The following is a 14,297-nucleotide window of genomic DNA, read 5'->3' as shown; positions in this document are numbered from 1 at the left end:
TGGCAGGAACATCGAGCTGCCTGGTAAATGTGGTTCCTTCCTCCCAAATCTGGAAGTTCTAGAGCGGTTAGGCTACTGGCTTTGCTAACATTGTTCCAATTTCCTAGGGCAGCAGACAAACATAAACACAACATTATGCTCTACACTCTCCCTGGGAAAGAATAGGGTAGGCTGGGGATATGGCTCAGTGGCAGAGCATGTGCTTATCAGCATATGCAAGGCCCAGGTTCCATCCCCAAAGTAACTTTTCTAGAAAGGGCAAGAAGGGTTAGGAAATTGTGATGAATCTCCCTAATAGTTCTAAGCTCAGAGGCTTAAGAACACAGGTTAAAATTTTATTTCTTCCTGTAGTGCGGAAGGAACTTCCTGAACAGTAGACAGGTTAAGCTTTATTTATTTAACATTTTAAAATACTTCATTTACTTCACTAACATGGCGGACAAATGAAGGTCTTGTTAAAAGATTTAAAACCCAGAGGCAAGGCAGGAAAGATTCCAGCTGTATTCCTGAGCCAGGCTCCTCTGTAAGCTGAGATTACATAAAGACGACTGCTCACAAGCAAGGAAGAGCTAGATCCTATTGGGAACTGGTTCCTGACAAGTCACTAGGGGAAAGTCACTTGGTTCTCTCTTCAGTAGGTGGCTTAGTATCTTCTGGAGAAAAAAGGCAGAAGCAGTCTGGGAAAAGGGGCAGGAGACTGAGGGCCAACATTCAACAAAGGTTCCCTTCCTTTAGTAACATTCTGTCCCCTCAACAGCAAGACATCTGAAATCCCAGGGTAGTCATTAAAAAATCTCTCTTGGCTGTAACCTGAACAAGTCTCCCAAGGCAGATAGGGATCCAGATGATAACTCCAAATCAGTGGTCCTCTTCTTCAATAGGGGAGCAGCCAGAGAAGAAGCTGGTATTGCTGGCCAGAGCCCGTTTCTTTTTCTTCCCTGGAGCTTTATTTTCTTGGGATTCTGTTGAAATACGTTTTGATTCTGGGAGGTCAAAAGAAGAGGGAGCCGGAGCAGTCTTCTTTGATAGCACCTGCTCCACATCACACATCTCTTTCAAGATCTAGGAAGGAAAGAGACAGATATGAATAGACCCTGGATAGGGGTAGAAGGTCAGGTCAGTTGAGCCACTACAAATGCTTAATATACTCCCAGAAGGATGAGGTATCCCTAAGATTGCTGTATTAAGAAAAACACTCCAGCAGGGTATGGTGGTGCATGCGTTATTCCCGGCTATGTAGGAGACTGAGGCAAGGGGATTGCCAAGTTCTAAGTCAGCCTGAGAACCTCAGTGAAATTATACCTCAAAATGAAACTTAAAAAAGGCTTGGAGGTATGGCTCAGTGGCAGAACATTTGCCTTGCATGCATAAGGTCCTGAGACCTATCCCTAGTACTGCAAAAAAACAAACCAAAACAACAACAATAAAACCCTAGTCTATTCCCGATTCCCAGTTCTCAGTAAGATGATTATATCTTTCTCTCACCAGGCTCTATCATAGCTAATGCAGAGAAGGATGCTAACGTAAATTTTCTAGTGCCTGCCTTCAAGCTCCCGTACCTTGCTATTGGGAGTGGCACAGACAGGGTTGAAGAAGCTCATTCCTGGGTTTACTTCTGTGGGGTCTTCTAGTTTGAAGGAGCCTTCAGAATCCTGAGTCCGCTCAACAGTACCCAAGCTATCCTGAAAACCAAGCAGACAGGCATATTCTGCATTTGTGCCACCAGGTTTACAAAATCAGTGTGCTCCTCTCTAACCAGGGAGGTCCTAGCTCTGAGTACCTGATCAGTCAGTCTGAGTAAATATCAGGCATATTGCACTCAGAGAGATCATAGGGTTCAACATGCTCTCTCCCTAAAGGAATGAAGGAATGCTTGGAGGCAGCCTTTGAAGGCAAAGGTCTGAGGATAGCAAAACAGGATATATCATGAGGCAAGGTTCAAAACAAGGCAGACCTTGGTCATTGCTCTGATTAAACCTCACCTCTCTACAGTCTGCATAAGCACTCCTATAGGGCATTGCCTGTATTAGTAGTATTCCTTTCTGATAGGGAAACCAAGTGAAAGAATTCCCTTAGGTAACAAGGTGACTCTGTGTAGAGCTCAGATTAAAATTACAGTCTGTTGTCGTGGAAACAGAGCTGTATTGAGTCAGAAGCCTGAAGTCTAATCTTAGTTGTCATGACCAGCTGTGTCATATCAAGTGTATCATTTAAACTTATCTCTAGGTTTTAGTTTCCTTCTCTATAAAATGGAGGCACTGGACTAGACCAGTGGTTTTCACAACTGAAATCCTAAGAAGAAGCTTAATATGTAAACAAAGAGCTAGCTACTTTGGATAAATGGGATTGAACAGCTTCAGGTCACCCCCCGACCATCCAGGCCCTTCCCATGTAGGAAGCAACTCTCTAGTCTAGAACCCAAACTGGAAAGCCATGGGAATTGGGAACCCTTAAGGTCCCTGCTACTTCTATGATCCTTAGCCTAAATTCTAGTTTGCCACTTTAGTTCTCTGGTGTTTACTTATCTCAGAAATCTTTTTCTTTGGTACCGGGGATCGAACTCGGGTCCTTGCGCTTGCAAGGCAGGCCACCAAACCACTGAGCTAAATCCCCAGCACAGAAATCTTTTTAACAGAAGATCCATGGCAAAACTGTCTATGTATAGGGCCAGGGATTTGGCTCAGTGGTGACACTGCCTGCCTTGCAAGCGCAAGGGCCTGAGTTGGATAACCGGTACCAAAAAAAAAAAAAAAAAAAAAAAAAAAAAAAAAAAAAAAAAAAAAAAAAAAAAAAAAAAAAAAAAAAAAAAAAAAAAAAAAAAAAAAGAAAGAAATGCATGATGAATGGTCATTACACTATGCTTGATGGAATGATTGTATTTCACATAGACAGCTGGAGCAATGAGCTTTTGTCATGGACAGGCAGGTATTTGACAAGTACAGAAATCTGATCTGCTTGGTGCTGCTCTTTTCTGAGCATATTTTGGTTCCCTGAGTTTGTTATTTTCAGGAGCAATACAAGGAAGATAGCTACAGTTAACTTGGTTCACAACAGTGGCTAGTAGAAAGACCTGATTCCTGTGGGTCTTTTCCTAGAGTCTGGGAGCAGCTGGTTCCCTGGAGAGGGGCTAATAATTAATATCTCAAGATATCAGGAGGATTCACTTCCTTCCTGGAAGCTGCCACCTCAGCATGTGGCTCATTCAGTTCCAGCTAAGCCTTTGGACTAGTTTGATCCTGTGTGCTCATATGCCTGTAAATGCCTGCTTTCCTGTTCTTGTTCCTGCCTCAGAAATTGGACAGAAACTTTGCCACTAAGACTGGGGGTGGGGATCTGAATACCTGGGAATCTCCTGGAATGGATGACAAACGAAAGGCAAGGAAGAAGGACTGAGAGTCAAGTGTCTCTTTCTCTGGGTGCAGAGGGAAAGTGAAAATGTAGGAAGAGCTGCAGATGTAGGTTTCAGGGTGTAAGATAGAAGAAAAGGATGCAACTAGTGGGAGGTCTCAGGGAATGGTGAGGGAAAACAGCACCGATCCTACCTGGCCTTGCTGGCGGTTCCGACACTTTGTGGGGTCACAGCTGCAGGTCACACCACAGTCCGACTTTTGCTTCCTGCACCCACACTGTTTGTTCCCACACCAGCCCTTGCAAGAACACTGCAAAACAGGTTTATGGGAAGACATATTGTTGAAAGGATGAGAATATTAGTTTAAAATACCTTTCCTTCATTTGCAAGCGTTTCTAGAAAAATGGAAAATACCATCATCTTTATCAAATGTCAGTGTCCTCAGTTCTCTCCTTTTGTGAAACACTGGTCTCCAAGGATTATCACACGTTTAGTAGAAGAAGTCATGAAAGACAAACACATTTTCTTTTTTTGGCTGTATACTCGAAGGACAGATGAGAGGAATATCATAATAATGCAAAGCAATTGATAAAGATTTTACAACAGTTTTTTTTTACGTTTACAACAATTTTATGAGCAAAGTGAAGAACAGTGAGTTGGGCAGTAGTATAGCTGGGTATATTTAAGGATTGAGCATAAGTTGCTTGATGTCTTTTTTAGACTAACTGTACTTTCATCCAACTCACATTTTTACATTTTGCTGTCAGCCTGGGCTTTATCCTCAGCACTACAATCATCCAACATTTTAATAGATTACTGGGGATACAAAATAGTCATTTGGTAGCACTTTATAGTTTCTAGAGTACTTTCATATATATAAATATGAAATCATTTTTTTGAGACACAGGGTCTTGCCATGTAGTTCAAGCTGTCCTTGAACTCACTATGTAGCCCAGGCTGGCCTCAAACGTGCAGCAATCCTCCTGCCTCAGCCTCCTGAGATATGAATTATAGGGATTATAGGTGTGCACCACCATACCCAGCATAAATATGAAATGTTATAACCTGTCTACTAGGTAGGCATATTTATCGGCTCTAGCAGCAGCACAATGCTTGGAGGATGATTAATAGGTTAAGATAACACGATCACAATCCAAAAATATTTTGACAGGCTGGAATTATGGGCTGAAAGTAGAAAGAAAAGATATAGCAGGGATATGTCTAAGTGTGGTATTTAGGTTTCTCCCAATTAGCCACATGAATAGAATATGGGAGAAAAATCTAGCTTATAAGTAGTTTTTGCAGAAGGGCCTAGGGATTTGAGATGTCAATAGCGTGAATGGCTGTCAAAAAGCAAATGTAGCCAGGAAAAAATTTGGAGTTCAGAAACATGGAGAGCAATTATTTCATTGTGCCCTAGGTTAGTTGGACCATACAGTATTTGAAATAATGTGTCCTATTTTAGGGCACCATTTCTTCACACAAAAGCATAGACAACAATAGGAAGAAAAACCTGACTCACTCTGCCTCTCCTCAATAAAGTGAAGATATAACTCAGGTCTCTTGTCTACTCTTTCCTGATTCCATTTGCCTCTCTGTCCCCCAGGAGTAAATAGTCTCTTGAATTAGGTATTTATCACTCCTATGCATGACTTTTTTTTTTTGAGATAGGGTCTCACTTTGTATTTCAGGCTGGCCTCAAACTCAGTGATCTTCCTGCCTCAGCCTCCTGAGGATTACAGGCATGCACCCCACACCTTGGCTCCTATGCATGTCTTTTACCATACACAAGTTCTACAAAAAATATAAGGAAGTGTCTCACATGTCTAAAGTTTATCTAAATAGCATCTTATGTATTGATAATATGTAGCTGCAGTTCTATTTCCTTTTCATTCTAAGAACACACCGCAATTTATCCATTCTCCTGATAGTGATATTTTTCACTCTTACAAACACATCGTGGATTCATACTGAGTTTATGATCAATCAAATTCAAACCCTTAAGCCTTTTACATATGACAACCATTTACCTTCATTTTGTAGTTGTGAAGGTAAAGCAAATTGAATTTTTTATGATTATGTGGATATCATATATCACTTTATAAAATTGGAAATAAAAATGATTTTAATAGCTGTATGTAATATTTCATCATGTGGACATGTCAGTTTATGTAACCAGTCCCTTAATATTAGGTATTAAGATTGTTTTAAAAGTAATTGTTTGCTATTATAACTCATGTTGTAGTGTATATCTAAACCTTACCTCGATTGACAAGACCTTCCCTGATCTGGCCTGACTACCTCTGACTTCATCTTGTGTTGCTCTCTCCTACTTCTTAACACTTTCTAGCCATACTGGCTTTTTCAGCAGTTCCTTGAGACACCAAGTTCTTTCCTGTCATGAAGGTTTTGCATCTGCTGTTCCCCTTCCCTGAAATGTTCTTCTGATTCTTCTATTTGCTCCTTCACATTGTTCAGATTTTAGCTTACACGGGTCTTCCTTTCCCAAATACTCTTTTTACCCCATTATTCTCTATGATTTCACTATATTTTCTTTTATTTTTCTATCTTACCATCTAGAATTATTTTGTTTTTCTAGTTACTCTGTGTGCCTCCCCACATTATGTATTTCATAATGGCATTATGTTTGTTGTATTCTTAGCACCTAGAAACAGTAACTGATACATAGGTGCTCAGAAAAGATTTGTTAAATGAATAAATTTATTTACATATCAATAACCATTTTTCCTTAGTATAAGTTCCTGTATGTATAATTACTGGTTCAGAGAATAGGGACATTTTCTTTCAGTATATGTGCTGTTAGAGCAAGCATGATGGGAACATTTTTAAGGATTCAGATAGTATTTTTCAAGTTGCCTTCCAGAAAGATATATGAATTTACATAAAATCTTGGTTGCTTTGAATAAGACACAGCAAAAGACAGACTTCTATGACATGCCCTAGAGATAGTTCACCAGGATATCACTGAATCATTGAATGCTACCTGGGTACAATCCTCTGACCATTTACAAATTCATCAACATGCTTCAAAAGTGCTGTTACCCTGTCCTTGTTTCTCTATTTTATCCAAAGGGAAAATATGAAGGCACAGTTATTTGAAGGGCTGTCATTAAGATGAACAATTAGGTTCTGACATAGCCAAGGCCCATTAATGGGATGATTTATTAGAGAATAGCACATTTCAGCAAAATAATTTCTAACAATTAGTGGAATGGGCAGCTCTGTGAGACTATGAAGCTTCTCCTTACTCTAGTCTTCAAGCAAGTAGAGGCTAGATAAACACTTGTGGTACTACAGAATAGCCACTGCACACATGATGTAGTCACACGAATGCCATGCGTATGAGCTATGACTTCATCCCATTCTCTCTCACACCAGGATGCAGATTTTAATGTCAGAGAGGGAGTGCAACTAACACAGACAGAACTGCAAATATGTATGTATGTCTGTGGGGTGTGTATATATCACAACTGCTGACAAGCCACCAGCACATCCCAGTACTATGGCTGAAAAGTAATAGGATTCTTTTTCTTTCTTTGCAGTGCTGGGGATTCAATCTAGGGCCTTGCACGTATTAGATAAGTTCTCTACCACTAAGCTACACTCCCAGCCCATGTTATTGTATTGCATGTACTGTATTGTATTGTATGTATTTTGAGACAGGGTCTTGCTAAGATGCCTAGGCTGGCCTTGAACTCAGTCTGTCTCAGCCTTTAGAGTAGCTGAGATTATAAGTACGCACCATTGTGGCCTGCTTAAGGCTTCATTATATAGAGTGAAAAGCACAGGTCAAAGACCTACGGGGTTCCCTTTAGCTTGTGGTCTCAACCTTGGCTGCAAATAAGAAATGTCTAGAGAGCTTTTCAAAAAGGTTAGGCCTACCGCAGACTAATTAAATCAGAATACCTGGAGATGGCATCCCAAGTTCCTTGTGTTTAAAAGTTCCCCTGGGGATTTCAGTGTGCAAAGCTGAGATTGAGAATTACTGCTTTAAAAACTATGATTACTCTCAAACTAAATTCAGTGTTACATTGTATCTCAGAAAGATCAGATCTGGTCAAAATTTTCCCCCCTCTGGTACTGGGGATCAAACTAAGGACTTTGCCATTGCAAGGCACACTGAGCTAAATACCCAGCCTTGGTCAAAATTTTTAAATGGATAAAAGCAGACTATGAATTAGGAGACCTGGGCCTTAATCCTAAATGTAATACTTGGCATGATCTTTGACAGGTCACTTCATCCAAGTTCATCTCCACTCTTCCATTAGGAAGAAACAAAAACATCTGCTCCCCTTTTCTGGCACAGGTGACAAATAAAGAGTATTTGTAAAATGTTTACAGTGCTTTGATAATAATACCTGCATGATATTTTATCCTTCACAAGGTGTTTTTTGCATATATTCTCTTTTAACTCCTCAGATGCAATATAACACCATATAAAAGTAACATTATTAAATCCCATTTACCTAACTTTGACTTTGATTCAGGAATTAGAGCACTGGAAGGGATCCTATACATCTACTCTAATCTCTTCATTGAATAGATAAGCAATCTGAGGCCAGGGAGGTTATGTGACTTGTTCAAAGTTACCCAAATGAATGAGTGGAAAACTCAAGACTAGAACCCATGCCTATCTGACTTTTAAGTTATTCCTTTTTCTATTATGTCACATGACCTACTCATCAGCATCTCCTTAGTGAAAGCAGAAAATGTGGCTGAGTGAGAAAGCCATTAACTCTGGACAAGCCATCATTTTGGTGTCTGTTGCAGTCTCCTTTTCAGTAACCAAGTGATAGTAGCAGCCATCTTCAGCTGGGCTGAAGCAATAATAATAAAGATGGCATTCATGCATAACTAATGTGTCTACAGCAATCTGATCAACAGAGGTCATAGCATCCACACAGGCTGCTAAAAGGGAAAAACTAGACTTTATGCTAATTTGCTCCTCCTCTTGAAATCCAATGGTGTATACCTCCCAAGTTATAAAATTAGGGAAAAGCTGGGCTACAGATTTAGTTCAGTGGTTCTGCCGCCTGCCTTGCAAGCTCGAGTTCCAGAGTTTGATCCCCGGTACAAAAAAAAAAAAAAAAAAAAAAAAAAAATTAGGGAAAAGCTTAAAAAGAATGAACTCTTACTGTTTCAGAATTAGGATTTAACATTGATAGCAGGTACTATTTACTTGTAACATTTACTATGCTTCTGTATTTTCCTTTTAAGTTAGAGTAATATTAACAAATATATTAAGCTTTCCTCAAGGACAAGTATATCCATATTTGCTTCTTAGTTGGAAAACTCTTTTCCAGAGGTTTTAGGCCCTCTACCATTTGTTTCTGTGTGTGCTTCTCAACTCTGTCTCCTATGCATAACTAATAGTAGTAGCAGCAGCAGTAGCAGACCTTTAAAAGTACATTCAGCTCATGCTCTGTACTTCAAGTACAGGGGAGTGTTCATGTTTGCCAAGTAAATGAATGAAAGACAAAGACATATAGTGTCCCATTTTCTCTAAGTGTCTCAACCCCTTGTGTTCTACCTTCTTATAGTCTTTGCAAGATGTTATGCATTATTGTGTAATGTTCTCCCTATTGCTCCCAAGACTGTGGTTCCCTTTCTACTTTATAATGTAGCAATAGCCACCTCCTTCAATGGCATCTTCTAAAACTATAGCTATTTCATCTGGCTCTAAAAACCAAAAGTTCATCTCCCTGAGATGAATATGCTGAGATTCTAATGATGCTTTGATTTCTTTGCTCTGTTTTCCCATTAAATTATAAGCTCTCACCACATATGCTAGCATACACCTATAATCATACTACTCATGAGACTGAAGCACGAGGTTTGCAAGTTTGAGGCCAAGCTTGGAAACAGTGACAATGGATCCTTAAAAAAACTCAAGCAAACAAACAATCCATTCAACTCAAAATTACAAGCTTTTTGAGGCCAAGGATGAGCTCTTAGTCCCACCCATGAGCACATGGTATGTTGCATTCCTGACAAATCTGACTGACCACATGACTTAACACTCCATGGCCATTTATTTCTTATGGCTTGCTTTGCTCTGGTGCTGTGGTTTCATAATGCTTGGTTTCCATGCAGTATACTATCAACTAATCAAATCAAGTAAGCTTCTAGGAAAACAGCTAAGGTAATTTGTAAACTGTCCTTTGTGAGTATAATGTGGCTGCAGGGTATAGTAGGGTCATGGTGGCAAATTGCAGTACCTGGGAAGTTAATATTTCAACATAAAACATTTATGTTTGATAACTATGTAGAACTATCATTGTAAGTAAATAAAGTATGCTTCAAAGTCAGATTTTTGCTAACTAGCCTTAACTTGATGTGTTTGATCTTTATTAGCTTTTTCTGTAAATCTGTTTTCCTTTAGATTAATAAGCAAAAAGGCAAAGATGAGTACCCACTCAGCTTCTGATCTGCAGTTATTACTGATGTGATCATAATGTGGTGGAAACAAATTAGACTCAATGTTAGAATATTCTGTTTCAAGTCCTGAATGTCACTTAGTTTTATGACTTTCAGTCACTTCTTTCTTTTGAGTCTAAAGTTCATTTGTAAAATGCAAATGATCAACACATCTGGATTTGTTTGTGATGATTAAAAGATTATATATATGAGAATGGTTTATGAACTGTAAGGAGCTATAAAAATATGGTCTGACATGATCACTTTGGAATCAGCTTCAACAAAATGGTATAGAATACTATATATTCAGACTGGTAAGATCTTAAAAAAACAGAGAGTCAACTTGTCTACTCCAGGTTCTACAGAGCTGGCCCAATAAGCCCCACTTAGTGGAGTCAATGCTTCTGAACAGAATCGAAGGGGCTCAGTTGCAGGACTGGGGCCAGCATATTCCTAGATTCTCAATGACAGAAGATTCTTAGCTGTCTCAGTGACAGTGAATACTAATGAGTAGAACCAGTGACAGAGTTAAAGAGCTGGCTCCTACCCCTTGGATGTTCTTCCTGGACATCTTAATTAATTTTGATGGCTTCCATTCCTCATCGTCACCATCATCACTGTAACCATCATCATCTTCATGCTCATTCACAGAATGCTCTGAATAATATTTTAGATCCTCGATGTCCATGCTTTGCTCCAGGAACTTTTCTTTAACACGGAAAGGTCTTGGCTAAGAAAAGATTTCAAGTGGTTATTCAATAAAAATGTTAAAAATACACATGGCATCATTATCTTCCCAGTAGCTGTTGCCAGCTATTTTCTCAGAAGCCCTCAAATATAGCCCACTAGGCTTTACTAATTAGAAAAAAAATCTGCTTTGATCTCTAGCCTCAGACTCTTTGAAGAGACAGAAACTGGAGGCTGGTTAATCTGAGAGAGGAAGGGAGGACTCATGATGTGCTAAGTATCTTTGGATGGACATTTGGACATTGCTCTTTTCCCCTCTTCCTCCTCCTCCTCTATTGTGTTACAAAATGCCTGTGTATGGCCAAAAGTTAGTCTTCTGAGGAAGAAGAATATCTGTTTTCCTTAGGATTGTACTATAGCTTTATCATCTGGAATGTCACAGAAAACTGAGATGCTAAAATTTAAGCATTTTAACTATTTTTCTTTTTAAGGTAGGGCCTCACTCTGTAGCCCAGGCTGGTCTTAAACATGGCATTCCAAGTGCTGGGATCACAGGCTTGCACCACGACATCCGGCTGGGAATTTTAACTCTTAACCCCCTATAAAAAGTGATTTTTAGTACACTCATCCCAAACCTGGGCTATACAAAGATATCATAGGCACTAAGCATTTTACCTTTGGTGGGATATATTCAAAGGAAGAGTCTGGAGACAGAAGGATATCCTTAGGAAGAGGTTTCTGCCTGCTGGCTACTTGGAGAAGGGTCAGTTTCTGTTTGAAAAGGAAAGACAGAGTGTATAATGTAAGGCAGCTTCTGGGAGTGTTCATGGCTAAAACAAGGATTCCAGACCTAGACTAGCTCAGTTTTAAACCATAGTAAAGTGAAGCAAGACCACGGTAGAGTAGGTTTATGCATTCTAATGTTCTAAAATCAGTATTAAATTCAGAAAAGGGCATATTTAAAAACTTCTTTTTATGCCACTTTGAAATGCACAAGATGGTATCACCTAGAACTCTGTGCAGATCTTACAAAGTAGAGCCAAGCCATCAAACTGAGGGCTGCTCCCAACCACTGGCCTTGGTGGCAACAGGGTCTCCCGGAGCTTAAGTGGTGAGAAATCTTGTATTACCTGCTTGATTATTTCATTCTCCTGGAGAAGCTGCTGATTTTGCTCACACACTTCTTGCATCTTCTTAAGCTCTTCATCCTATTTCCAGATAGTGCAGTGATAGGCAGGGTTATTTTGGGTATTACATGTGGGTTACCACACAATTCACATAGATGAAAACATACTGCTGCCAAGTTGCTGGCAGCAGATGGTTTTTGCACAGCAGGCCACATTGGCACTCTGAAAAATGTCTTATTCTCAGTTCCTAAGTGCCTTGAATGCCACTTCTATTCCAATGATCCCCAGCAGCCCTGACCACATTCCTAGGAACCACGGGTTCTGTCCAAAAAGCCACCTTTATATTTTTCCATTCTCTAGTCTCACACAGTGGTACCTCGGTGCACGAACTTAATTCTTTCCACAAATCTGGTTGCAAACCAAATTGGACAGGAACCGAATCAAAATCAATGTTTAGGTTCAATGTTGACCTTATGGGGAAATTTGATTCAGTTCTCATCCAATTCCATGTGCGACTAGAATTGTGGAAAGAATTAAGTTTATGAACCAAGGTACCACTGTATTCCCTATTCACATTAGGATGCTGATTTGGAAACCCACAGAGGTCAGCTTTGCTAGGTGCTTCCATTTATCCTTCTCAATGTAGACTAGACAGTTTATGTGCTATTCTAATGCGCCTGATTAAACATCCTGGCACTTAAGAAAACTGGATTCATATCTACAACTTTAACTAGTTTGGTTATGTCTTAAGTGGGAGATGCCAAGGAAACCCTAGAGGCTGGTGGTGCAAGAAAAAAAGATTCTAATTTGGAATAAAATAATGCTCCAACATGCTACTATAGGGTGTGGTGTTCTCAGCCTCAGGAAGGAATGCAGACCCCGGGCATTTTATAAACATGTCAGGTCTCAGCTCAGAGCAAACTCAGGAAGATACAGTTGAATGCCCCCAGGATTCTAACTACTACATGATTTCATTTCTTCAGCTCTAGAGCTCAGAGTTGAGGCAAAAGAACAGAAGGTTTCAAAGTCTGGCATGGAGCATGTACTGCTTTTTTGGTACAAAAATGAAGTTATTCCACATGTGTATTACCCCTAACCTGGGCCACAAAGAAAGAGGCTACCATTGTTAGCCCTTCCTTCTCCAGTAGGTAATAACTCTGCTGTAAGGATAATGGTCTAAATAAATGAGACAGGATTCTCAGTCAGGCCTATGCAGTCCATCTCAGGAGACCTTTCCCACCTTCTCATACCTGACACTTCAGTGTACTCAGCAGCTGTTGTTCCTTTCCACTCACCGACTCCTCCAGCTGCTTCTCTGCCATTTGGCTTTGCTGCAGCTGGCTAAGAAGGTACAGCACCTGTGGAAAGACACAACACACTGAGTGGTATCAAAGGAGCAAGAAGAAAAAGGAATTTCAACCTAGTTAAGCCAGGTTACCTCATTGTGATTTAGAGGTAAACTGTTGTCTTTTGCTCATATGGCTTGAAGTAGTAAGCACAGCAGTGATGCTTCTCAGAACATCCATCCTGGGATTCAAGTTAAAGGCTAAGAGCCACTGTCACTTACACTATAAACACAGACAAGTCATTTCTCTCTGTTTCAAGGTTTTTTTTTTTAATTTACAAAATTTGGAAAAGGCGACACAGCTTTTGAAGGAAGCTACTATTTTTAAAAACCAATAATAAAAGGCAATGGTTATTTGTGTCTCACTATAGCTTCTGGGCTTGCCAGTTTTACCTTCTCTTGGTGCTGTTGCTCCACTCTGACCAGTTCAGCTTGCAACTCTGTCTCTATTTCAGCAAAATGATTTCTTTCCTCAAACAGCATCTTCTGCATGTCAGCACAGCTGGCTGTGCTCTGTTTCAGGCTGCTTTCAAGCTTACTGACCTGTACTTTGGATGAGACAAGCTGGGTGGGATAGAAGAAGATCAGTTTATTTGGAGAATGACCCTCCTTTCCCCATTCATTAGGTAGGTAAATGGCAGCTTTCTTGAAATGGTCGGTGAAAAATTCCTCCATGTCAAAGTTCATTCTTATTTTTTCATGTCATATAGATTCTGACATTGAATACTAAAAATACCACTGTTCTATTCCTAGGCTGAGTCTATATTTCTACTGAGACATATATTCTAGGGTTGGAAGTCACTGTTAAGGATGTTTTATTTCTTGCTGTTCCAAGACAAGAATAAACCTAACACAATTAGCATCTGACAACTCTAATATTCTGACATTTAAAGACTTTTTCCTTAATTTTAAAGAATCCACAGAACACATCCTTATGACCAAATCTGACTTGTCTTAGAATGTCTGTGTTCACATGTCAGAACTTGTAGGCACATTAGCTGAAGCTGCAGATCTGGCTCTTTAGGCTAGATTCATGTCCTGTGCTAGCCTAGCTTCACATACACTAGTAGACTAGATGGTGAACGTCAGAAATACCAGTTTTCACAAGATTAATCAGATTCCTCAGTTGAACAAACCTGTTAATCCAGCACAAAACATATAAAGGGTGGTGTTGCTTGAACTTGTGAATTTGGACAGAGTATGTATTCTTGCCTTAAGTGAAAAGTGCCTCAATCACCAGTGCTAATTAACTTTCATTCCTCTGTGACAATGTAAGATGATATATTATTTTCAAGTTAGTGAAGATACTTTTCCTTAAAATAAATCTTTATATGTAAGAAGATGCTTAAGT

The 14,297-nt window shown here is 39.7% G+C and overlaps 1 protein-coding gene across 1 annotated transcript in view; it reads right to left on the bottom strand.

The window, feature by feature from the left end:
• Positions 1-439: 439 nt before the first annotated feature.
• Kif4a (kinesin family member 4A) overlaps positions 440-14,297 on the bottom strand; it is a 119,139-nt gene continuing 105,281 nt past the window's right edge. The window contains exons 24-31 of the mRNA XM_010632162.2: positions 13,340-13,510; positions 12,852-12,959; positions 11,605-11,682; positions 11,150-11,245; positions 10,335-10,517; positions 3,543-3,659; positions 1,560-1,682; positions 440-1,062 (exon numbers count right to left, since the gene is read on the bottom strand). Of these exons, the coding sequence (XP_010630464.1) occupies positions 859-1,062; positions 1,560-1,682; positions 3,543-3,659; positions 10,335-10,517; positions 11,150-11,245; positions 11,605-11,682; positions 12,852-12,959; positions 13,340-13,510 (1,080 nt within the window). The 3' untranslated portion in view covers positions 440-858. The remainder of the gene's footprint in view (positions 1,063-1,559; positions 1,683-3,542; positions 3,660-10,334; positions 10,518-11,149; positions 11,246-11,604; positions 11,683-12,851; positions 12,960-13,339; positions 13,511-14,297) is intronic.

This window comes from Fukomys damarensis, unplaced genomic scaffold (genome assembly GCF_012274545.1).
Source record: "Fukomys damarensis isolate Sample0158 unplaced genomic scaffold, DMR_v1.0_HiC HiC_scaffold_39, whole genome shotgun sequence".
Classification (NCBI taxonomy): Eukaryota; Metazoa; Chordata; class Mammalia; order Rodentia; family Bathyergidae; genus Fukomys; species Fukomys damarensis.
Note: the sequence above shows the minus strand (reverse complement) of the source record. Positions and strands in the feature narration are given on the sequence as shown.